The 25925-nt window shown below is 49.3% G+C and overlaps 1 protein-coding gene across 2 annotated transcripts in view; it reads right to left on the bottom strand.

Moving 5' to 3' along the window:
- Positions 1-25925, bottom strand: part of Csmd1 (CUB and Sushi multiple domains 1) — a 1629066-nt gene that overhangs the window by 205746 nt on the left and 1397395 nt on the right. For both annotated transcript variants that reach the window (XM_040292009.2, XM_040292008.2), the window contains exons 26-29: positions 25717-25919; positions 6849-7040; positions 4136-4274; positions 1041-1228 (exon numbers count right to left, since the gene is read on the bottom strand). In XM_040292009.2, the coding sequence (XP_040147943.1) occupies positions 1041-1228; positions 4136-4274; positions 6849-7040; positions 25717-25919 (722 nt within the window). The remainder of the gene's footprint in view (positions 1-1040; positions 1229-4135; positions 4275-6848; positions 7041-25716; positions 25920-25925) is intronic.

Genomic DNA, 25925 nt, shown 5'->3' on the forward strand with positions numbered 1-25925 from the left:
ATTGGATTCAGGTTTGTCTTGCTCCTTGGTTTTGCTTTGTTTTGGGCTTCAGAAGAACAGACACACCTGGTGAGGTACGTTTTAGAGAATTCCTGTTAACACGAGAACTTTCTTGACAGTGTGGTAAATGAGTGGTGTCACAGTAGTTCATAAAAGTGATAGTTTCTATTTGAAAGGCACAAGCCCTCCTCTGATTGCTAAATCCTGTAATTTTTTATTGTACATTTTAATGAAGACTTATAAGATTTTTATGTTTTTGGGAAAATAGATTAATTTTATATTTAAAATCATGAAAAAAAAATAAACCCATTAAAGAAGTAACAGAATTGAAATGTACCCTGTTTTCCTTTATAATTCCACCTATGAATGGAATTCAAGAAGTTTTAATAAATATTTCTATTAAATTTTTGATAAAGCAGTATGATAAACTAATATTTGAGTAAATTGTCTTCTCTAATTCTTTGCATCATACCTCACATTTTCTTTGTTTACATGAGAAATAGATTGGAAAAAATAAATTTTTTTTTCATGGGTTCAAAGGTAAAATGCTCAGTGCTGGTGGATGTCAATGGCAGGGCATGGTGGACCGAAAGTGGGTCACTGACCCCCCAGCCAGAGCACGGTGCCCTGCCCAGGGCCAGGGCTCCTCACAAAACCAGAAGCCCCTGGGAAGACCAGGCAGGCAGCGGCTGGTCACAGTGAAAGGAGCTGAGATGAAACTGTGATAATATGATGTAGTAAAATTCAGTCATCCTTAAGAAACACATCAGAAGATATCTGCTGATAACATCATCAAATTACTGAAGATGTAAACCATCATTTATTTTTAAACAGCTGTGAACTTGGAAAATATTTTCCCATCTTGGTTTCTCTCAGCCCAGGCAGAAACGTGTCTCTGGAATTTTGTCTCACTAGAGAGGGGACAGAGGAGGGACATGCTGATAGCACAGGCTAGAAGATATGAAGACCTCGTGAGGAAAGTGCACAACTAAACCCAGTCGGACACAGGCCAGCACCCCGCCAGTCAGCCCACCTCGTACCTTTGAACTCAATGGCGAACCCGGACAGGCCCACAGAAGCATCGCTCCGAAATGCCAGGAAAAGGCTGTTCCCACTGCTCTCGATCCTGTCCGGGGCTTGAGAGCCCTGGAAGCTTCCGATGAGAGGACTGTTGGAGTCCTCACCCTCGTAGACATGCAGGAAGTCGTAGCTGGGCTCCATGTTGAAACTGAAAGGACAGAACCGGTTACACTTGGTCCCCAGACAAGGACACCTTGTCTTCCAGGAGAGGACCAGGCGACTTTGTTTGATTTTGTATAATAATTTTAGTAATTAGGGAAATCAAAAATCAACATGTAATAATGAGCAAAAATGTTAAAATGGCATTTCCAATGGTGGTGAATACTCTTGGTATTTTGCACAATTTTGAAGATGGCTAAGAGAAACACATCATAGTAACCTTGGTGTGACACCCTTGCCCGTGTCCTGAATTGGCTCATGAGATGTGATTTGAAAGAAGTAGGCCCAGAGGAGTGAATTCCTACTAATATTTGGTTTTTATGTGAATATATCTTTGGCATTACTATATACTTTTACAGTTTTGAAACTGCTTTTTGTTTAATTTTAAAAAATGTAATCGTCTCTCTTTCCTTAGACAAATGGGCCAATCTTAGCAGTCCCACCAGGGCAGAGTGTGAACATTCAGGTATCAAGTGTCAAGCCCGACTAGTCCAGCTCTGGCTCTCCCTCCCTTCCTGCCTCCCAGACCCTGCTCTCGGTTTTGACTCTCCCCTTCTCCAAAGCCGACATACAGCCTGTCCCCACAGACTGGCGTAGGGAGCGGGCTTTCCCTGAAGTGTCCAGGGCAGGCTGCTGTGGGGTGAGCCTGGCACAGGCTGGGAGCTGGGCCATGGGCACTCTGGAATGGGAGTCTGAGGCTGGCCAGGTGTTACGAGCTGGGTGGACTCAATCAGCCAACCAGGAGGAGCCACTGGGGGCGGGTCATCACGCTGGCCAGCCTGCCCTTCTCCTCTCCTCTCACATCCAGGACTTAATTCAACCACTATCCTGTCACAGGAATTTCTGGTATCTGAGACAGAGACGCCAGGGTGTCTCTGTGGTCACGTCACAGGGCTCTCTTTTGTCTGTAGAGTCCAGGAAAGAGCCAGGACAGGAAGTCCCTCCCACGTCATGGGCTTCTTCCTGAAGCACAGAGGTCTGCGAACAGCAGGGCTCTGCCCTGCCCTGCATCTCACCGCCCCTGCAGGTCTGGGCTGCACTTCACTCCTGCCAGTGGGAGGCCCTGAACACAGTGTCTGCAGCAAGCTGTACCTGCTTTCTTTGTCTGTTTATTTGCAAGTTCAGTGAAGTCAGAAATGAAGGAGTAAACCATCAGAGTTGCTAAATTTGGGAGGCTAATGGGAATTGTATAGACCAAGGAGAATTTTATTGGGATAATAATTTTTTCAGAGTATTTTGCAAGGATGTTATTAGAATCTGGCCATGTTCCATCCCCAATGTTTGGCAAAGCAAATTATTATTATAGATTATTTGTTGTGCACTGAAAATGCAATCAGACACACAACTCAGGAAGCAAATTTCATCTGGTATCTCATTTTAGACATGGTGTAGTTCATGCATAGAAGTCTAGCGTTGAAAATTCAATTAATTATAGTTTCCTTGAAGAGCTTATTTCTACCTGTGACAGCTGAACATACTATAAGGCCTGTGAGTGCTTTCAAGGCTGAGCAAGCCTGGGGCAGCCTCCTGTTGGGCCCTTAAGCACCTCTGATCCTGCCCAGGGCTCTGGCTTTCACCTCCCTACCCCACAGGTACAGCCATTAGGGTCCACCCCAGCCCACACAAACGTACAGATGGGAGAAGCTGCAGGATCAGGTAACCATCTCTAGGTTGTAAGAGTTGGAAGAGATGTCGGGGCCTTCTGCAGAAGACTTGCTACAGAGACCTCTGCAACACTGAAAAACTTGGCTAATACAACTGCTTCATGAGTCCTCCCATGAGGTGCACTTTGGGAACTTGGACACTCGGTCAGCAATGGAAGATGGCAGATTCCTGAACGGGGCTCCCTCTCTCCCAGCTGGCCTTGGATTCTACTCTACTCTTAATCTCCTGGCACTGGACCTGGTTTCAATGAGGGCATTACTAGAATTCAGCCTTTTAAAAAACATATACCCAACGACATAGCCAGCAAACGGTCATTGGTTTTGTGTGTTTAGTTGAGTGTCATAAAAGTATTCTTCATTTGGAAAATTTGTAGTAGTTTTAGAAAATTCCAGAAATGATGGCTTATCAACTGCTTGAGATTCTGAATCATGGATCCTTCACATTACACTGACTCGGATCTCATCAGGAGAAAGTGGAGGAGGGTAATCACAGCGAGGCCTGAATGTTGATGCACAGAGCCTAAAAAGATAGCTTGCTCCCAGGCAGATGGAGACATAGGATTAGACCACTGTGCCTGGACCTCTGAGCGGCCAGCGGGACAGTCCACTGCAGCGGTTACCTTGAAAAGCATCACATTCATCCAATTCCAAGACCAAAGTGGAACACTAGAGGAGACCTTGGGAGTCAATAAAATTGAACTGTGGTGTACTGTGTAATAAGATAGCATATTGTAGAACCTATAAAATATTAATAGTGCTTGAACTTTTATCATCTAGTACAGCAGGAAGGACCTGTCACATTTTTCAGACCAATACCTGACAATTCAAAACCCCCAGCAACCAATTTTTTTCAAAGCTCATCTACTCCTAACCCTCTGCATGATATCAATGTGCTGCCTTTGGGATCATCAGCCATGGAAAGTGTACACTAGAGAAGCGGGAGGCTCTGGCTAGAATCATCCCAGAGCACCTGCTGTATTCCATTCTTTCTGAATGTCCTGTGAGTGCAGACCTCAGGGTGGAATGGTCATGCAGCCGATGAGCTGCAGTTGGAGGCGTGCCTGGCCCACGGAGTGCCACCCAGCAGAGCCAGCCTTTGCAGCCCGTCACCCTACACGTGCGGACAAAACCAAGGTAGCCCAGGTGCAGAGGTGGACACTGAAGGGTCAGGGAGGTCACTCAGGCGTGACGTTTGAAAGCCCACTGAGCAGAGGCGCTCTGCTGAGCCGTACCTTTTGAATATCAAGGCAATGACGAAGTCCGGGTTCACCTTCACTCGCCAGTCACACTCCTTCCCGGGAGGGTACGGCTGAGGGTAGTTAGGGGACAGGATGACTCCTGCAGGGCCCGTCAGGTTGCCGCCACACGCCGCTGGCAGGACAGAAGTCACAGAGGGCGAGTTAGGTCAGAAGAGGGCTGGCAGAGTGCAGGGGACCACTCAGGCCCTCGCGCTGTGCGTTCCCATCCATCCCGACATTTCAGAGCCAGAGGTATGTTTTTCATGTTAATAAATTCTACGTAACGCCCCATCTCATTTTTTAGGGAGAATTTTAGAACTTTGGCAATTACAAGTTTCTTCCTATAATTTTGGATTGGACCAACTACTTGATCTCCATGTCACAGACATTTATGTGCACAGCCCTTAGGGACACACACCCACAATGGCACCTAGGACACACAATGAACAGGAGCCAGAACACTGACTCCTAAAAATATTTTATCATAGTGCTTAGAATATCCTATTAAAAGGAACACTTCGTGGATAGTGACAGATTGAGCTCCTTTTTCAGTCTTTAGTTGTGAGGTGGACGTGTTCACCTTCATGTTAGTAAAGCACTCATGACATAAACTCAGTGTTAGAAGGAGGGCCACTTTATGTTGTTGAATCTGAAATGTTTAGGATTATTTCACGCACTAGAAGACACTTCTGTTAAACCTGCTGTTACAGGACAATGTTAAAACACCTCAGTTTGTTTGCTAGCACACAGTGTGGACACCTCTGTGAGCATGTGGGTTAGGGGTTTTCCTGTCAAACACAGTGACTTCTCATCAAGTTGTTCTAGGACACCACTCCAGCTAGACCGCAGCATTCCGGAACCACAGGGGGGCTTTTTAATACCCCTGGTCATACATAAGTTTAGGAAAAAAATTAATTAGAAAAGAAAATGCCCTCTGATGATTGTTTTCAGAAAAAAAGAAAGAAAAGAAGACTTTGTGGGTCTTCAATTACTTAACATTCCTGAAGACAGTTTTTCAAGAGAAGAAACCCAACTAAATCCAGTATGTTTTGTTGCAAACTCAATCTAATCAAAATAAACTGGTTCACAGGGTGCAGGCTGCCAGGAGAGGCCACGCCTCTGCCCCAGAGGAGTGAAAATGCACAAGAGTCTCATGCTGAAAGCAAAACCTTCAACTTCAGAAGAGCCATGCAGGACTCTGTCATCTAAAAGGACTTTAAGTAGGTCACTAGGTACATAAGGAAATTGTGAAATCGATTCACCATGTCTGTTAGCTTTCTGCTACACGCTATCTAGGTGTGTGTCTGCAGGTCCAGCTGCCGACATCACAGGAGAGCAGTCAATTGCCTGCATCCTTGCAATGGATGGTCAAGATAGAAAGTATGATGCGAGCTTTTGGCTGAGGAATACACTCTTTAGTTGCTGCTCAAATTTAGGTAATGAAGACATGAATCAAGGAAAAAACTATAGTTGGTAAGATAATCAAACTTCACGATTTCATGTTTGAGTCAATGTGAAATGATACATTTCCTTTAAGAGATTAAGTCATAGAGGTATTGCTTTTTAGTATTTTCTTCCTTGAGCTTGAAAACCCATAAACGGAAGGAAAAATTCCTTTCCTAATTTAAAAATAGGTCAAAGACTTTTAAACGATGGTTTCATTGATAGGTAGTTACTCCACTTGAAGAAAACCAGAGGATCTTGCAAGGTGCCTGAGCCTCGGCCTGAGCTGGAACAGGGCTGGGCTCACAGGAGGCAGGGGATGTCCCTGGGCACAAGCCAGGGGCTGAGGGTCTAAGCAGGGGCTCTCATGTCTCCTGGGCCCACAGAGCACCATGGCCAGCATGTGCCCAGCTCCACGGGGACAGAGGGGCTGGGCTGCTGTGCACTGGACATCCAAAGCTCCCTCGAGAGCACTCACGCAGAGTTGGTGAGCACACCGCTTCACCATCACCGCCGCCCTCACGGGTCAGTTCCACTTCACGTTTTCAAGCAGAATATAATGAAGCACAACTAAACAGTGACAGTTCATTAAGATAAGAAAGCCTACTCGAGTTTCTTTTTAGAAATTAAGATAAAATGCTCTAAATAGTATTTCATGTTAAAATATTTCATCGAATGGATAGACAGCCTATGTGTAATTGTATTTTATATAAGAGCATATATTTCCCTAAAATGGCATTTGTGATAGAGATCTAGGAAAGCTACAGTCTACAGAACCATTTGTTATTCTTTTAGTAAGGTGAAACAATACAATTTTAATGGATATTAAAAATAAGTTTCTTTTTCATTCTCACAAAAGCAGTATAATTTCTAGTTTTCAGTATTCTATTGAAAATGTACTGACATTCTAAAAAAAAAAACATCTAAAAAGAGAAAGCCCTTCTTAGTGAGTAGGTTTTGCTTAAGGACATGTATCTCCATTAGGAAAGGAAACAGTGAGGGCAGGTTACAAATTTTGAATCAACTGGAATTTTAAATTACAGTGGTTTGATTGACATACATTTAAACAAGAATTATTATGAACCTGAAATGTTAGATAAAGTCAATTACCATACATTGAGTAAATCAATGTATAATATGCCCAAGGACATTTAAGAAACTCTTGAAAAGTCTTTCTGAAAACATACTGTATGGTCTGAGCAATGCTGCTGTCAGCATGCATGTATTTCCAAACACGAATTTCTTATTTTCTGCGGCCCGATACCTATGCATGTAGGAGGGTCTGGTTGCCAGAAGAAGCGGTTGTTGAGCTGCACACAGGTGATTTTATCTTGTCCTTGAAGCTGATACCCGGGGTCACACTGGTATGTGATGGTGTCTCCAGGCTCCCGGCTGTCCCCGTAGCGGGTTCCATTCTGCGGCATCCCTGGGTCATTGCAGGTGGACGCCACGGATGCTGCAGAGAACAGACAAGACCAGGTGAAGAGCTGAGGCTCGGCAGGTGCCCTGTAGTCACAGCCTCGTGAGTGAAGCACGCTCCGTGCACAATCAGCCTGGAGATGGTGTCGCCTTGAACGAATCCCAGCAAAATCATACTGAAAGTGCAGCCATTACGAAATGAGTCAAGGTGTCGCATTATACCGAGAACACACACGGATATTCCTGCCTGATTTGCTCTTTCAAAATATTTTAATAAAAACCATGGTAGTTTAAATGATTCAAATAAAGATCACTAATCCCAAGGAACCTCAAGTAAAATAAAATAGGGAGAATTTTCTTAGAGTCTAAGCCTTCAAGGTGACTGATGACCCTCAACTTGATGGGAATCCTCTGCTGACTGTGGGATGGTAGGGGTCAGAGGGCATGAGTAGTCAGTATTACCCAGAATGCCGTGGGTCCCACAGATACTATTGGGGTTGTTATTGATAACCCCTTTCACTCTGAAGAGTTCCAACTTGGCCACCCCAATCCTAACAAAAGATTTGAAAATGATATCCATCCCTTTGGTGTCCCCCCCCCAAAAAAAAAGCATTAGAATTTCAAGTCCTTTGTGCAGAAGCCAGTGTCACAAAATAGGCTGGCAGAGAGTCTGTGAGACCTCTGGAGCCTGGTGACCCGAGGCTCTGATGTCGCTGCGACCCTTTCACTACCCCCAACCCCTGCTTCTGAAATCCCCCACACAAGCAGTTCAAACCCAGCCCGAGTTCAGCAGTGAGGACGCAGCCAGCCCAGGTCAGACCCAGCACAAACCCAAGGCCAGCGCAAGGCCCTCTCCACTCCAGTCTCTAGATGCCACCTGTTCATGCCGTGCTGGATTAGGAGGGCACACCTGAAGATCCAGCCGTGGACACCTTTCCAAGTTTGCCTGTTCTACCAGAACAGGTCTCGCTGGCCCTGCAGTGCTCATGAGAATACGAGGGACAGTCTTCCTTCTCTTCCAGGCGCGCCAACCCCACGTGTGTACCCACCCATCTCTCCACACACCTGGAGATTTAAAGCAATGAGTAGGCTTTGCTCTCAGTTTTGTACATTCTGGAAATTTTACATACATATGCACACACACATACACATACACAATGCATATGTACATATTTATAGTATATACTTACATTTATATTCACATACACATACATATATAAATAAAATCCACTTGGATATAGAGATAAAGAAGACCTGCTCTTTACTCTTGAGAAATGTTTAGCCAAATGTGAGACAGAAAAGGGGGGACCATGCAGTTAAAGGATCAAAGACCCAACAGCAAGTGTCACGCTAAGGGCTTCAAGGATCTCTGGTTGGTCAGAGCTGCTTCGATTCCCAGCACCGCTCATTAGGTCTTAATTAGCACTTAATGATCACTTAGGCTCACTGATCTTTGGCTAAGCACTCAGTAAAGGAGAGACTAATATCTAGGTAATTAGCTCAGCCAAGGAGAGGAAGTGCAGAGCCTGCTAACTGGGCCCCTCCTCCTCTCCAACTAATTGAGGCAGAGGCTGTCTTAACGACTCCATCTTTTCCTCTAATTGGTTGGTTCTGTACTTTCACATGTCTGCATAGGTGTGTCTACAACACAGCAGGAAGGAAAGAGAACGTGGGTGTGGCCCCCTGCAGAGCTGGAACACCGTCCTCACACCAGTGTGACCCACGTACCCCTTCCCAGCTCCCCCTCCCCCACAGGCAGCCACCACCCTGCCCCCAGGTTGCCATCCGCTGGCTTTTCCAGGGAGCTGCCCTCAATGTGTGCCACTTTGTGGGTGTGCTGCTGCATCTGCCCTGGGGAGCCGTCCATGTTCCCTTGGGGCATCCTCTCCTTCTTGCTGGGGTGTTTCTGGGAGCCCCGGCAGAGGTGCCGTGCTCTGGTTCATCTGTGGTCATTGCTGGGCAGTGCCCACTGTGTGAGTGCACCTCTGGTCCCCCCTCTTGGTTGCCTTGGGCCGATTTCTTTGGCCTTCCATGGACTGCTGCTGTGGAGACCCTCCCCGTGTGCCCTGTGTGCCCTTGTGCCACGTGACCTCTGCTGCTGCCTCCGGATTCCCACTTCCCAGGAGCCTGGCGTCGGGTCCCTGGTGGGCCTGGCCTGGACCAGCCTCATTCTCCCCACCGGCTCCATCCTTCCCCCTCACCCCCTTCTTTCTTACCTTTTGCCTGTTTTGTGCTGATCAGTTTTTGTGTTCTCCAGTCTCCATTTTAACATTTCCTTAGAAATTTCCACGTGTGCCAAGTTACAATATCCCTACTTTCCCGTCCCAAATCCTGGGACCCTTGGGTTTTTATCATTCCCCCCTTACGACATGCTGCTGCTGTCAAGTACTTCAGCTCTTCTTTGAAACCTTAGATTTGGCCATTGTCTGCTGGGGCTGTAGATGCTGTGGATTAAAAGCAGCAGCATCATTACCATCATTTACGTTTCTGTGTACATTTACCGACTTGCTCACTGTGTCTTCCTTTCGCTCACCCTAGACTTTCAACCTGGCTGGATTTTCCCTCCTCCTAAACACCTTTCTTCCTTACCTCTAATAGAGACGTGGCAGTGGGATCATTCTCGATCTGTTTGCCTATCCACGGGCCCAGGCTTCTCCTGGGTGGTCCTTCTCGCTGACCTCCTTACGGTCTCGTTCTGTAACCTCAACCCTCATGCTCACTGAGGTAGCTGGCACTTTTAGAACTGGCACCGCTGCTCCGAGGAACGTGACCTGGATGATCCTGTGTCTGTGTGGAAGGTCGGTTCGTCCAAAAGGGGTTGATTTCATGAGGTGCCTGAAACAATGGGAACCTTTGGGGACCACACAGACGGTCAGAGTCCCCCATACACTATGAGCTGCTGTGGTCATGAACGGCCACCTCTGCGTCTACCCCGTGTCCCCTCTGCCCCCTCTGCCTGGCATTCCTGTGCTGAGCCCACTTTGGCGTTGGAGGTGTGCACTAGGCGTCCTTTGGATTCCCAGAGGAGAAAGGCCTGTCACTGTTTCACGACCTGGAGCTGTAGGACGCTCCGGGGAAGCTCCATGTCACGAGGGTCCCCAGGTGCCGCAGGACAAGGTCACGGCCGAGGTGCAGCCTCTGCGTCTCACGTCTTCAGGGCTCTGTGGGGAACCCAGTCTCTGCAGGCTCAGCACCGCATTCCACAGAGCTAAAGGAGTTCTCCAGCACTTTCAGGATTCTCCCACTAAGTCAAGGTCTCATCCACTGTAAGGCTGGCAGTGAGTCAGGGCGATTCTCTCTGAGCTACAGGGCACAGGGGCTGACCCCTCATTCTTCTTATCACCTCAATGTCGCATCAGCATTGATGTTCTGAGAAGAGGAACTTCACATGGAAACAATTTCTGTGGAGATCAAGAGAAGGACAGTGCTGGAGTTTCTGAGTAGGTTCTGTGACAGGGGGAGTGCAGGTAAGGCTGCGTCAAGGTGAACTGGAGGAGCCTGCTGTCATTCCACTCTTCTCCCAGCATGGCAGAGGCTGAAAGATGACGGAAACCCACACAACAGTCCAGGAAGAGACCGGGACAGGGTGGGACGCAGGGCAGACATGGAGACAGTGGTAACAGAGCATGTGAGTGAAGAGCTAAGTGCTCCTTAGCTCATGGTGTATAACAAACGGAAACACTGAGCCCACCCTTAGCTGAAGCTTATGCCAGTTACGCAGAAAGGCAGGTTAAGATGGCTGAGGATGCACTTAGAGAAGGTGCTTGCATGTGCCTATATACCTTCAAGGATTGCTGAAGATCACCAGCAAATCCACCATTCAGGTTTACTCAAATGGAAATGAAATCCAAAATCTTCACGCTGTCCTCTTAGAACCACGAATAAAGGTAAAAAATGTCCTAGGGTCATCCAGATTGGATTAGAAAGCAACAAGAAGACTTGAGAGAGGAAAAACTCCAACACCACCTTGGAAACACACAGGGTGGGTCTTTGAAATGAACTTCATCGCACTTCCCTCCAGTTTGCCTTGCGGAGGATGTTCCTGTGAAGGCAGTGACCCTCGTCCACACCAACCCAGGGCCCAGCTGAAGGCGCTCGGCTGGGCAGAAGAGCTTTTCCACCCTCAGGGGCACGCTGATGTCCTGATGAAGCTTGGTGGCTGTACTCTCCCCTGTGACACCACGTACCTTCCACTCAGCTCACGTTTCGAGACCTCTGTTGGTGACTGAGTCTTCTTACCGACTGCCTCTGGAAGAGGGCCGGGTGCCGTGCTCCGCGGTTCCGGGCGTTCCCGGGGACGCTCCAGGTCCCCCAGGCTCTCCTGCAGACCTTCTGCATTCAGGGGACGTCTCCCCGCTCCAGCCAAGGCCTCTGGAGCCTATGTTTCGCTCTCGCAGAGCAGCGGGGCCGGCCCTGTTATAGGGCACAGCAGGGACAGGGGGCAGCCACCGTGGGGCGGGACGCAGGGTGCCACTGCCTCTTTCCAGGTAGGGGAAGTCATGGGTCCCCCATGGCCCCAGGGATAGCGGAGCTGCCATGTACACAGTTGTGTTTTCCCAGTTTATTAAAACAGACTTTGACAACTTAGGCCTCATCCTAGCAGACATACGAAGCCTCCTTTTGTGGGCTTTCCACATCGTCTAAAAATGTCCTTTGACTGAATTCTTAGCTCTGACAAGCCATCTGCACCCATGGGCTGAGGGTTGCATCTGAGGGGTGATCAGCTTGGACTGGTCTTGAGGCCAACCCTTCGAGGACTCAGTCCCTGGGCCACTCGGGCTCCACCAACGCTGGGGCAGCTGTGTCAGTGGATCATGTGTCTGTCATCCTAAGGGACAAACAGCAACACCCTGCATGGCATGTCCCTGGGATGCACCTGGGTACCCAAGGCCCGGGCCAGCTGGAGGGAACAGTGAGCACAGGCCCTGGTCAGAATAAAGGAGGACAGTGCCTCTGCTTGTGCACACCAGGCTGACACCATCTGTGTGGACCCCAGAGCAGCCACCCCTGGGAACGCCGGCCACCCGAGGAGCCAAGGAGACCAAGCTAGCTCACAGTGCCATGGCTTCTACCTACTGACCTCCTGTGGTCACGTGGCACAGCTGAGGACACCGTGGAGAGGGTCCTGCTCTGTCCAGCTGCTGCCACTGGACAAGCACCACTGCTACTTTCTGGAGCGGTCCTGGGGGACAGAGGCACTTCTTTGCCAAGGCTCCATGTGAGGAGGAGGTGCCATGGTCAGCCTGGCACCACTGAACTCAGCTTGGAGCAGCCGCTGACCTCGTGGCCAGCTTTCCCAATAAAGTGATGTCTCCCTGCCCTCCTGGGGCGTGCTCCTGGCCTCTCGGCAACCGACCCCTCGGCCCTGTCACAAGTGGACCGTGGACCCGGGCCACATTCCTAACTTACAAAACCAACAGCCCTGGGGCTGTCTAGCCACGGCGTCTCTCCACGTAGTCACCCCCTGAGTGACAGGAGTCTCCTTTCAACTCCCACTTTCCAAGGTTCTTGTTTTATGATAAACACTTTTCAATCTTTAGCCAAAAAAAAAAAAATATCCCACAAGAGGAAAATAGTGTATTAACTAAAAATAGGTTCCTGCTACTCAAGCCTCAGTGAGTCGTTGACAGAATCATCAGGTCCTGGGCTGCATTTTCCTCCTTCCCTGGTCAGTCGTTCACAAGTGTCCGAGGGCCTGGTGCCGTCAGGTCGTGTCCTAGGCAGTCGGACCCATCTGCAAGGGAGCCGAGCACCCCAGGGCCTGACTGGACACAGTGCTCGTGTGCACGGACCCCGTGAGACCCCGAGCCACATTCAGGCCTGAGGCGGTGATCCAGTCGCGGCTTTAGCAAGACAGGAGGTTCCCGAACACCGGTGCCACCCCAGCCGACCCACCTGCCAGCCTGTGCCACACCGCAAGTCCTCTCGAGTGCCCACGAGCTAGGAGTCTTTCATTTTAATAACCTGATTTCAGGATGTTGGACATTCCCAGGGAAACCTGGGTTAGTGCAGAGAACCCAGGGCTGTGACCCAGCCTTGTCATGAAGACGGCTGGCTGATGAAGGTGACCTGGGAGGCCCTTCAGAGTGGACGACTGAGTGAGTGACGGGGCAGCTGAGAAACACGCAGAGGCCACTGAGGAGGGAAAGTGCACCCCGAGTAGACGGGTGTGGGACGGCTTCAGCCAGGTGTCTCAGTTTGTGGGGGACAGCAGACTTCAACAGAAATGACCTCACTGCTCCTGGGGAGGAGACCCCGGAACTTCCCAACCACGGCAGATGAACACAATGTGCACCTGTACACTCCTCCTGTGTGGTGTTCAGAGTTCAGGATAATTTGTGGTATAAGCTACTTATTAAAAGAATGTGATTCAAGGAGGTCTTGTTACAAGCCTTATGTAGCATCGCAGCTTGCTTAGGTCCATCTCTGGATTAGGGTCAATCACTTAATGATCTTCCCATTGGAAAAAACTGGGCTTGGAGTGCAGTGTCAGAAGAGCAGTACTGTCTTCATGTCTCATTATGCTGCGTTTACTGTGCTCTCTTTATACGCTGAAGCAACAGCTCGAAACAAAACAAGAAATGAAATATTCAACTTCAAAAAAAAAATAAAACCAAGTCGGCAGAGAAATGGGGAGAGAGGGCACACACACCTATCCACCCAGCTGAGAAGACTAGAGAGCACCGGGTGCTGGTGAGTAACTTGGGCATTGCTGGCAAGAGTGAAGATGGCACTATCACATGCTCAACCAGCAGCCCTAACCTGGGCACCTGCCCCAGAGAAATGAAAAGGCATATCCACGTGAAAACCTGCCCCTGGGTGGTTGCAATGCCTTTGATTCTCATTTGTAATAGTCTGAGACTGGAAATAACCCAAAGTGTGGTACATCCTTGCAGTGGAGCACTATGCAACAATGTAAAGAAGTGAACCTCAAGACACAGCCCCCTGGAGCAGTCTGCACAGAAGCATGCTGAGGACAGCCAGTCCCCAGGGTGCATTCTGCCCGATTCCTTCCAGGAACACTCTAGAGATGATGAGATAACAAAGTATAGAAATGGACACTGGCTGAGTGCTTGTCGGGGATGGGGCAAGGGTGATAGTGGTGTGGCTTCCAGAGGCCCCCTGAGGTATTCTCTGGAATGTTCTGCGTTTTCCCGACACAGGCCCAGTTTTGCAAGTGGTACCTTGGAGGAAACTGGGAAGGGGTAAGTACACAGGATCCCTGTTCTACCTCTACCAACTGCAAGTAAATCTACAATTACATCAAAATAAGGGCTAAATTTAAAATATATATCTAAAACCTCAGCCTTCACTTGAATTATGTACAATGAGTGCAAACCACTTTATTTCTAAAATTCTTTTCATGAAATGAAAATATTCATGCACACATTGCATTTCGGGGATCATCACAGAAAGCCTGCAGTTCCAACGTGCTTTCCTGGCAGAGGCAGTATGCATCTCGCAGTGGCAAATCCCTTGGTGGATACTGGCAGACCTGAAGATGCACGGTGTCCACTCTCAGCATCACCACTGCTGGTGATAACGGACACTTCCTTTGAATTGTAATAATTCAAAAGCTGCTAAACTAAAGAAAAAGTTTTTTCTAGTTAACAAAACCCCTACTCACCAGGAGGGACTCCATAAATGCTGTCACTGTCATGCAGAAGCACAGGAAGAGCAAGTACAAGACAGAGCAGGTCCCTGCACAGACGCCTTAAGCTCAGTAAAGTGTGTAAGACCAGGGAAACCCAGGTATCACAGCAGACGTGCAGACAGAGACACCCCCTCATCCGCCCCTGCCCAGTTCTGTGTTCCTCGCCCCGGGTGGGAGAGCTGCTTTTGTGACCTCCTCACTTAACCAGGACGCAGTGGCATGAACACATGTCATGCAGAAGCACAGGAAGAGCAAGTACAAGACAGAGCAGGGTCTTAGGTGTGCACGCTTACCAAACAAGCTTAGATTGAGTTCTACAAATTAAACAAAGACTCCAGTGCAACAAAAACTAATCAATCACTTTCACTGATTAATCCCCGTGATACCATGGGGAATGTGAATTTCATTGTAAGTGATGACCCACTCGGAATCCCATGACAAAGTTTCATGCTGATTAAATGACATTAAGGACTGTGGCTAACGTTACACCTGTTAGGTTACAATGATCCCCACCCCCAGCACAATTTTTTTTTTTTATATCTTCATTTTAAAAAAAATTCAATGTGGCCTAATTCACAATAGCTAAACTGTGGAACCAACCTAGATGCCCTTCTATGGATAAATGGATAAAGAAACTGTAGTATATACACAATGGAATATTACTCTGCATCAAAAGAAAATAAAATCATGGCTTTTGCAGGTAAATGGATGGAGTTGGAGAATATCATGCTAAGAGAAGCAAGCTAATCCCAAGAATGTTCTCCTTGATAAGTGGATGCTGATCCATCATGGACTGGGGTATGGGACAAGAGGAGGAACTTTGGATCCTGTAAAGGGGAAGTGGGGGCAGGTGGGGGGCAAGGGGGTGGAATGAGATGGACATCATCACCCAAGGTACATATGATCCTACTTTGAGTACAACCAGAGAAGTGAAAAATTGTGCTCCATTAGTATACAACAAATTTAAGAACATTCTACTGTGTGTACAACTGATTAGAACAAATTAAAAAAATATATAAAGAAAAGAACAATACTTTATGTGAGATGATTAATATGTTAATTTGCTTGATGGTAGTAATTATTTCACTATATGTACACATTTCTCTCTCTCTCTATCTCTCTCTCTCTCTCTCTCTATATATATATATATATACACATACACATATATATATAATAAACATCATGATATACACTCAAATATACAGTAAAATAAAACCTTTTCAAAACAAATTTCAATATGCCTTACCTTTTATAATAAATGTCCTGATACTTGTTCTATGGCTTAGCCAGGATTCAGAGTTAGATTCTAAATCCCTTATTGATGTACTATAACATTAGATCTTTACTTATCTCAAATTAACTGAGAGACTTACAATCAATTATTAGGAAGAGAATATTAATGATAAATAGCAAGTGTGCATTTTAGGTAAAACTTACAAGTCATTATTTTTCTGTCTTGCAAATAAATGTCTTTGTATTTTTATCTTTGGAACTGTATTTTTTAGAAATACACATTACATAGTTGTTCAAGTTAGATCATTTGAAGCAGAGACATAAGAGATGGATTGTGTTCACAATAGAACTTAAGCCGCTTAATTAAGTTCTTAGGTTTGCTTGGTGAACAATAAACTAGCTTCTCTTGAATAAAGCAGTTGGAATGCTCTGACACAAAACTAATTAATAAATCTGTTTTCATCATGTCAAAAGTAAACATCTACAGGAAATCCAAGTATGCTTGTTTTGATGTTTATAAATATTTAAATGTTTAAAGTTATTTTAGAAGCACTTACATCTAATAGTAATGCTAATATCAAACTTCAAATGTACCATAAAATTCTGTTCTTTGCATCTTAGTGAAATGAAAGGGTCCTTCATTCAGTTATTTACATTTTACTTTCTTTATATTAAATAAAATCGAGACTGAATCAAGAACTTCAACGCTTAATCTTGAAAGGATCCTTTTACGAACATGTATTCATATCAGTAACCATGATTAAATGGACCCTCAGCTTTCCAGTAGGATGAAGAGCAGAAATGTCCATTGACGTAAGGTGGACTCGAGAAATGGTCACAGATCTCCCTTTAGAGGTTCCGCACACTCACCTGCTCTCTATCTGACTCGTGCCTGGTGTACCCTTCAGGGGACTGCAGTGAGGTGACCTAGGATCACCACGTTAGCACGATGGATGAGCGGCATCTGCTCACTTATCGTCTCTTCCTGTCTCTAAGCCAGAGCCACGCTACCGTGTGACTCCCGCCAAGCCAGTGTCAAGGGAACCTCCTCGGTGTGAAGCAGGAGGCCAAAGGGAGGGAGAAATCTAATCTGAGAACCGCAGACTGAATCATTTATCACATAATGCTCCCCTGGAGTCGGTGCGTCTCCTGAACCGAGAATAAATAATAACATTCCCTTATATTTGGAGGAAATGTATGAATCAAAGCACTTCTGTGTTGCTTACCCTCGAGGACAGGCCTCACCAGCACTGTGAAAGAGCATTATGTCCTAATTTAACCCAATTAACCAGGAAACCTACTGAGGGAACAGAACGCACGTGATATAGCACACAGGTGGAGGGCGTTGCTGTTCTGAGGCTCACAGGGACGCTGTGGCCGACAGCCCTTGGCCATATGTGGCTGGTCTCAGTCCAAGGAAGCGTCCCCTTAGTGGAGATGTGGGGTCTGCTCACAGACACATGTGTGGACACTTGTCTTGCGACCAGGGGTGCAGTGGCTGGCCTCTGCTAAGTGCTGCCAAGTGTCAGACTCCAACCTGCACCTGCAGAGCTCTCCAGCAGTCTTAGTGAGGACAGGCGTGATGGGGAGACGCCTTTATGCCACTTGAGCATGCAACTAAACACACGTCTGCTAAGTGGAGGTTCTTCCTCAGAGCCTTCATTTAATAAGTTCACAGTCTCACCAGAAATGACAACAGAAATATTAGCAGTAAGGAGGAAATAAGGGCAGACACACAAGAAGACAAGACAAAGGCAGGACACCACCAGGCGTCACCGTGGGCACAGTGAAGGCTGGGCTAGTGTGCAGGTCCTGCTCTGTGCCCCCCAGTCTCCCGGTGACAAGCACAGCGTGCAGAAGGAACACTGAACATCTGGAGGAGGCGGGGAGGGTCACATGGGAGGGGCTGTCATTCTCCCCGAGGAGCCATGGAAGCTTCTGGAAAGGAGTGCAGCTTTAAAAGAGTGGTGGTGGCTGGGTGCATCAGGGAGACCCTCCCTGCAGAGGGCACGGCACAGGGAGGCTGGGGAGCAAAGGGGCGCACCATCTGGAACCAAGGGGGAGAAATGAGGAGAGCGCCCAGGTGAGGGAGCCGGCGCTGGCCGACCAGGGTCCTGTTCAGACCTAAGAGTCTGTTCTTGCTGAGGTTAGTTTTAACCTGAATGGGGAATGGCATGGCTCAGTTAGACCTGCTCTCTGCCCACGTGGCTTTGTGAGACCCATCATGCTTTGCTGAACTGCCTTCAGACAGTGTCACTGGTAGAAACCCAGGTCACATGGGAGCCCGTGCCGTGAAGGGAAATGCCAGCAAGATGCTACTCTCCATCCTGTAGTGGTCACACCCAGACAGTGGGGCCAGGGGCGTGCAGGTGGCCGGAGCTGGACATGCTATCTTGAGAGTCTTCCAAAGAGCTAGTTCCATTAGTATCTCAGAGGTTCAAAGGCAGGAGGAGCTGGAGGCTGAAGCTGTTGGAGCTATAATCTTAAGGATCTGTTTCCAAATCTGAAGAGATAAATTTACTCCGAGAGTCTGAATAGAGATGGAGTGGACATCCCCAGGCCAATGACCCCAGCTAGAGGGAGCCTGCATCCCAAGGCCGGGGACAGGGGAGACCACTGGGGCTCAGAAAGGCTGGGGGGGTCTGAGGGACAGTGCTGGAGTCCAGTGGAACAGGCCCCACCGTCTGCAGGAAGCCACTTAGGGCCACTGCCAGGGAGTGGCAAGGTGGAGACTCATGGGCCAGAGGTCACAGTGACCAGAGCAGAGGTGCCAGGACAGGACAGGGTCCAGGAGGTGCACAGCCACGTGGGTGAGGGAGTGCACACTGCAAGTGTGGAACACGAGGCAGCAGCTGCTCTGAATCAGGGCATCACAGACGGACACTCGGACGCAAAACGTGGTGTTCCGTGTGCTGATTTAAGATGTGGGCGACCTCGTGCATCTACGTACTGCCCCTGAATACTGAACATCCCTGGGGAAGGTGACTCCACGGTGGTACCAGGAGGGGACAGGAAGCAGGTGCCAGGCTGCGGGTGTCGGGGCAAGGAAGGACGGGAAGCCCAGGGGCAAGGGCATGGGTCACACTGGTGAGAGAGGAGACTGCACTGCTGGGGAGGAGGCCAGGGAGAAGAGCTGACGTGGACATGGAGGTGGAGATGTGGCAGACGGGCAGCCTCTGATTCTTCAGAAGCAGGTGGAGGCAGGGAGCTGGGGGCAGGGAGAGGCAGGAGGGCCAGGCAGAGAACAGCCGGAGGTGAGCCTTTCACAGATGGCAGGGCATTGGTGGGCAGCAGGGCTGACCATGCCCTTACAGATCAGAGGACAGACTGGAGCCCCACTGAAGGGACAGTGGAAGGCCGGGCTCCCCGGGGCTGTGGTCCCCGCACTCGGCGGTACATCTGTCTCTGACTTCCCTGTGCTTATTGTGAGGACAGGGACAGCCGGTGTCTCCTACAGCCACGGATCTTGGCCACCTGCCCGTCCTGCATGCATGTCCTTTGTTTCTTGGTCAGGGGCAGGTGGCCAGGGGAATAGAGGCTGAACTCACTCCTTTGGTCTCGAGGGCTTCATCATCTATATGTGTAAATGGCCAATGGAAAACCATATGGTCAGTTCTCCACCTGTCCCAAGAGGGTCCTGAGAGGGGGGTCCGTGGGGCCAGGCCCTGGCTGTGAGCTGCCCCTGTGCACAGTAGCCCTGCCTCCCAGGAACTGCCTCCCTGTTCTGTCCCCTCATGTTACAAACAACAAGTGACTTTTAAAAATCAAATCCCTATTAAATTATCTTTCAATGAAGTGAATGAGAGAGAGAGGCACGTCACTCTGTCTCCTACGAGAAATCAACCCCACGACACCCGAGAACGCAGAGCTGCTCCAGCGCCCTTTCCCAGGAGTGGAGAGCCCACCGCGGGGCCTCGGAGACTCCGGAGGTTGATTTAACTGAGTGGAGGTCAGCTGTGTGTGCTGAACTCCATTTTCCTGCATTTTATGCATGATTAAGTAAATGGTAATTAAACTGGAATGAAAGGCGTTAGGCTGATTACAATTAACATAATTGTCAAGTCCTCCTGCTTCACAGGCTGAGCAGGGCTGGCAGGGTGGAGGACCTCGGGTCCGTCTTCCCAGGGCCGTCCCTACCTCTCCTAGCAGAGCGCCCTCGGTCTCAGCACAGGGAAGGTGTGTGCGTGAGGAGGACCGTGGGGCACAGCCACCCAGGGCTGCCACGGGGCCTGGTGTGCGCCCACTTGCTGGAGGACTGGTGGCAAACCCTTGGTGAGTGGTGCTGCCCGGCATTATCTTAAAGTATGGGAAAGGGTCACTTTTCATGAAACAGGAACATTTACCAGCTGACAGATTCAATCATGCGGATCCAAAAATCTTTCTAAAATGAAAGCATTCTGCCTGGTTCCTAACTGGCATCAAAACATTTGTTGCTGGGTGCGATGGTGTGTGCCTGTAATCCCAGTGATCCAGGAGGCTGAGGCAGGAGGATTGCAATTTTGAAGCCAGCCTCAGCTACTCAGCGAGTCTCTAAGCAACTTAGTGAGACCCTGTCTCAAAATAAACAGTAACAAGGGGCTGAGGATGTGGCTCAGTGGTAAAGTGCCCTTGGTTTCAATCCCCAGTACCAACAATTTATACTCATGAGTGAAATAAGCTCATAAGACCCTATTGCACTTACGAGGTCAATAAGGCACAATCCTTACGTTAAACAGGAATAATGTGCTCTTCACGAGCAGAGCAGAACTGTAGCAGCCAGAACTTCTGATGCTGAGCATGAGACACCCCATTCACTGACCCGAGCTGTGGTCAGTGCCACCAGAGGGGACGGGCTCCTCAGTACTAAAATGGGCGTTGGGAGATGATAATTCCGGGTGCCACTGCCTAACGTCTGGAACGAAGCTGTGCTCAGTCAGGAAGTACCTCTGCAACGGTGGCCTGTCCCACAGAGTCGCTCTAACTGGTCAGCACGGGCACACCCAGGGGTTCGTCCCTCACATGTGTTCAGCAGAGGCTTGGCAGGCTGACTGTGTCCTTGTTCTGGAAACAGGAAGACTTCGTGTCCTTGGGAGACCTCGCTCTGGTGGGTGGGAGTGAGACCCTGGCCCAGGGCGGCTGAGCTCGGGGGAGAAGCACCGGGGCTGGCCTGAGACTCGCCACTGCCCAGGTCTTGGAGGTGGACTGCACACGGGGTGCCTTTCTTCTGCCCTCTCCTCCGGCCCTCAGCTGGGCAGGGGGCTGGGAGCAGCTGCCAGGAGCCGCTCAGAGGATGCCTTGATGGAGACCTCCCTGCCACCCCCACCTCCGCAGAGCTGTCCCCTCTCCTTCTCCTGTCACCCGAACAGGCCTCTCACAGCCTCCGTGCACACTCGCCCTAGCCCCTGCCACCATCGCCCTCTGTCCTCCACCACCAGTGGGTGCTGTCCTGTGTCACTGTGCCCTCCACCTCCAATGACCACTTGTGACCCACCATGTTGTCATCTGTCCTGGACTTTACGGACTCCACTGGGGCTATACCACCGAGAAGGACACAGCTGAGAACGCGAGGAGAGCCTCAGGACAGGAGAAGGCCTTTGTCCACAGCTCCTTCAACAGGGGATTCTTATCCAGAATATATAGGAACTCAAAAACCTTACCACCTCTTTAAAACCTAAAAGACAAACGACCCAATCAATAATGGGCAAAAGAACTGCACAGACTATTCTCAAAAGAAGATGTAGAAATGCCCAGCGATATACAAAAAAAAAAAAATGTTCCACATCTCTAGCACTCAGGGAGATGCCGACCAAGACTACACGGAGATTTCATCTCACTCCAGTCAGAATGGCAGCCAGCGAGCATCAAATGATAAAGCTGGTGAGACTGTGGGGAAAGGTGCACTCCCAGGGTGTTGGTGGGACAGTAGAGGAGGGCAGCCACTCTGGAAATCAGCCTGAGATCCTCCAGACCTTGGGAGTGGAGCCACCACATGACCCAGCTGGGCGGCTCCTCGGTATTGACCCAGGGGAGCTGAAATCAGCCCACGGGAGAGAGAGAGCACGCAGTGTTACACAGCTCCAGTCCCAAGAGCCAAGTTGGGAAACCTGTCCAGATGCTGGTCAACAAAAGAATGGATACAGAAAACGCGGTCCGTCCACACAGGGAGCTTGGCCCAGCCATGAGGCATGGAGAGGTGGCACTGGCTGCTGAGTGGACAGAAGCCGAGAGCACCATGCTGAGCCGCAGAAGCCAGACTCAGAGCTCAGGGGCAGACGCTTCCCCTCACTTGGAAGCTAAAACAAAATAAGGGGGGAAAGTGGGGGGGTGGTCCCTTGAAAACAGAATGGGGATCAGTGGAGTAGAGGGAGGAGTTTGAGGGGGAGGGAGGAGAGACAGGAAAAGGGAGGAACCGCAGAATGAAATGGACGAGCCATGGATGAGCCATGGACACGCCTTGGACAAGCCAGGCACCACGGCACACGCCTGTAATCCCAGTGGCTCAGGAGGCTGAGGCAGGAGGATGGTGAGTTCACAGCCAGTCTCCATAACTCAGCAAGACCCCATCTCTAAATAAAATACAAAAAAGGGCTGGGGATGCCGGGGATGGGGCTCAGTGGTTAAGCACCCCGGGGTTCCATCCCTGGTACCAATAAAAAAAAAAAAAAAAAGAATGGAATGGACTGAACGTTGCCATGTACACGGATGAAATACAGGAATCTGCCCCAGTGAGTCTCACCTTTATACAGGTCTGCAAAGCACCAATAAAAAAAGAAAAAAAGAGCAAATGGAAGGCTGACCTCAGAGTAGAGGAAGGGAGTGGGGTGGGGGAAGCCCTGGGGACTACATGGAGCCTGTTCTGTCCCCTGCATGCATGACGACGTCAAAACGAACCCACTATTGTGTGTAACTACATGTCACCAGGGAAACTTTTTTTAAAAAAAAAGATATAAACAGAAAATTTTAAAAAGGAACAGAAAATTTAAAAAATTTAAAAAATCCCCGTGCTCTCTGCACACTCCAGTGTCGCCATGCTCCGGGCAGCCGAAGCAGCCGCAGGAGACACGGAGCTGTGGTTCTCCGGAAGGTGCGCAGCCTGAGCAGCAGGACCCCCCCAGGCCAAGGAAGAGACAAGGACAGAGTCAGAGGCCAGGGTCCGCTCTCTGGAGGGCGGCAGAGGCCCACTCGTCCCGAGTTTCACACCAGGGTGCCGTCTGCTGTGTGCTCCTCGTTTTAGACTCCTGAAGACCATCTCCCAGAAGCTCGTTCCACACAGCCAGAGAACAAGGCCTCACTTGACCTCTAAAATGGTCTTTTTCATCTTCCACCAGACCTGGGGGCTTACTGAGTAGGAACGGGAGGGCTCAGGCCGTGTGGGCTTCCAGCAGGCAGTCACCTATCACCAGCTAAAAGACCACGTCACGCGCTTCCAACAAACACCCAGAGAACACTGAGCCACAGAGCTGCAGGGTTCTCTCCCGCAGACTTGGGTGGCTATATCGTGTGTCACTTCCCAAACGTCTATCGTCAGTTAGACAGAAAGAAGACAATCTATGGCCCTCAGACAAGGAATGGCTTTGTGTTTTACTAGAGTTGGGAAGATTCCTCTGCAGAGAGTGAGCGAGAAAGGAGAACAGAAAAGGAGAAGTTTAGGGGTTTGCAGGAGAACTCTGAGGAGGAGAGATGCGAAGGCCAGAACCACTCTAAGCCCACGCTCTCCGCAGGACCCAGCAGATGTGCAGTTTGCACCTGCCCAACTGAACGGAAAGCTGCGTCCATCAACAGCCTGCCCAGGGAGACGGCAGCTGCTGTGCTTGTGCCCACAGAGCTTGGGCGCACTGCGGTGGCCTTTAGGAGCGGCTCTGCAGGCCCTGGAGTGCTCTGCAGTGCCACCAAGCCCTGCAAGGACAAGGAGGAATCAGCTGCATCACCAGGAGGGAGGGCCCAGGGCCACCCGACGACCCCACTGTGTGACACTGGAACAGGCAAGACCACTGAGCCCGTGAGAAGATGTGGTGGCCAGGGGCTGGGAGTGGGGACAGAGCAGGCAGAGCTCAGGGGTCTGTAGGCAGGGACATTCTTGCTCTGTGTGACACTTTACTGGCCGACACATCACTATGCGTTTGTACCCAGGGAAGGCGCAGCAGCCAGGTGGACTTTGATGCCAACTGTGGACTCCGGGTGTGGCTGACGTGCCACGCGGGCTCCTGGACTAGCAAACACGCCTCTGTGGGGCAGTGGGAGGCTGTGCGCGTGGGACAGGAGGTTTATGTGCGCTATGTACCTCCTGTTCAGTTTTGCTGTAAAACAACTTGCTTTTTTTTTTTTTAATGATCTGTTTAAAAATTTCAAGAGGTCAAGAAGGAAGGAAGAGGAGAAGGCAGGACACGAACATCACCTACCTTACTGACTTTTCTGTTCGCCCAATAAGTGCCATCAGTCTCCTCTCTACCACATACTCTGCCCCTAATTTAAGATCAGGGCGATTTTATGTCACAACAGAAAGCAGAATGCAGACGGTCTAGAAAGAAAAGGACTTTTTCTCAAGATGAAGTAAGTAGGTGAGTGGACTTCCTTTGACATTTTTGTTGCAGATCCGTGAAAGTGTTCCTGCACACAGGCACTAACCCAGCCATGCCTCGCAAATTACCGACCCACAGCACAGTGAAACCAGAGGTAAGAAATTGTGCAGACCATAACCTCTATTTTATTAGCAACCTTTTAAAACATTAAATGACCTAAGTCAATTTTCTTATGTAAATCCTAAATATGCCTCGCCAGCAACCTGCAGAAAGATAAATTGAGTCTGAGCGTGTTTATGTGCAAATTCCACCTGTTTTATGAGGAAGGCTGACCTTGTGTGGCACCACATTATATGGTGCCTCCACCTGGGGCTCCTTGAAGGATACTAAAAGGTTGAGCTGCCACAGAACATCTCCACTCTGCCCTTTTTAGGAAATGACTCCTTAAACACGGGCCAGACAGTAAAGACGGGGACTATCTTCAGGAGATAATAACTCAAGTGTGAGAATGTGGCTTCCCACTAGTAATCGAGCAGAGGTTGTGATCTTATATCGACGGCTCGGAGCCTCAGCCCTGGAAGGGAAAAACATAGGTCTCTTCTAAACTGGAGTTGAGAGTCAAGGTCAGCTTGGCGGACAGGTAGCAAGAGATGCTATCTCACAAATTCAGACCACAGCAATTAGGGAACTCATAGTTACTGCTGGCCTGGGGACCCCAGGAATAGATGGAGCCTCCACGCCAAGACTCCGACTTTGACGCAAGCTGAAGTGTTTACTAATTCAAACCTCTAAAATAACATTTTCCCCACATAACTAAGGAGAGCTCAATCCCTGTCTCTATCTTATAAAGGATGGAATTTCCTAAGCCAATGCGATCTTGATGCTAAAGGAGTCAGAATATATCACCCCAAACTATGGCCCCTTGCATTTAGTAAAAGGGGGGGGGCTCTGACCTCCTGCCGCCTGTCTCCTGGAGCAGGTCATAGGACAGTGCACTGGTCTTCCCCACCACAGGCCACATAAATGGATCTCCCGACACCCAGAAGAAAGCAATTGGGGACAGAATGGGTACTAGTGGGGCACTCTGCACTGGGTCACTACTGTCAGGCCACACCCTCAGCCCAGCCATCCCCATGCCAGGCCGTCCCAGAATAGGCACTCTTCCCTCTTCCCGTGGGTCTTCATTTTGGAGGTGACTATATCACACAAAATCTACAATAAATAAACTTGGTGACTTTTTATCAATCTGTGCTTTGCCATGAACCCAGTGCCAGGTGAGACAAGAACTCTCTTCTCCCTACCATACACCTCCGGCAAGGTCCACCTACTTGAGAACTGGATGGAGAAGCCCGACTTGCTGATGAAGAAGTCGCTGTCAAACTGCAGCGTGAGCGAGTTGAAGGTGCTGTGGATGTCCTCAGGCAGTGCCGAGCCACTCCACTCCTTCAAGAGGATGCTGCTGTCCAGTGGCCCGTCCCACACCTTGAGGATGTCGTGTGCCAGCTCCGTGTCGAACACGATGAAGTGGAGGCTGCAA

Source organism: Ictidomys tridecemlineatus, chromosome 14 (assembly GCF_052094955.1).
Source record: "Ictidomys tridecemlineatus isolate mIctTri1 chromosome 14, mIctTri1.hap1, whole genome shotgun sequence".
Lineage (NCBI taxonomy): Eukaryota > Metazoa > Chordata > Mammalia > Rodentia > Sciuridae > Ictidomys > Ictidomys tridecemlineatus.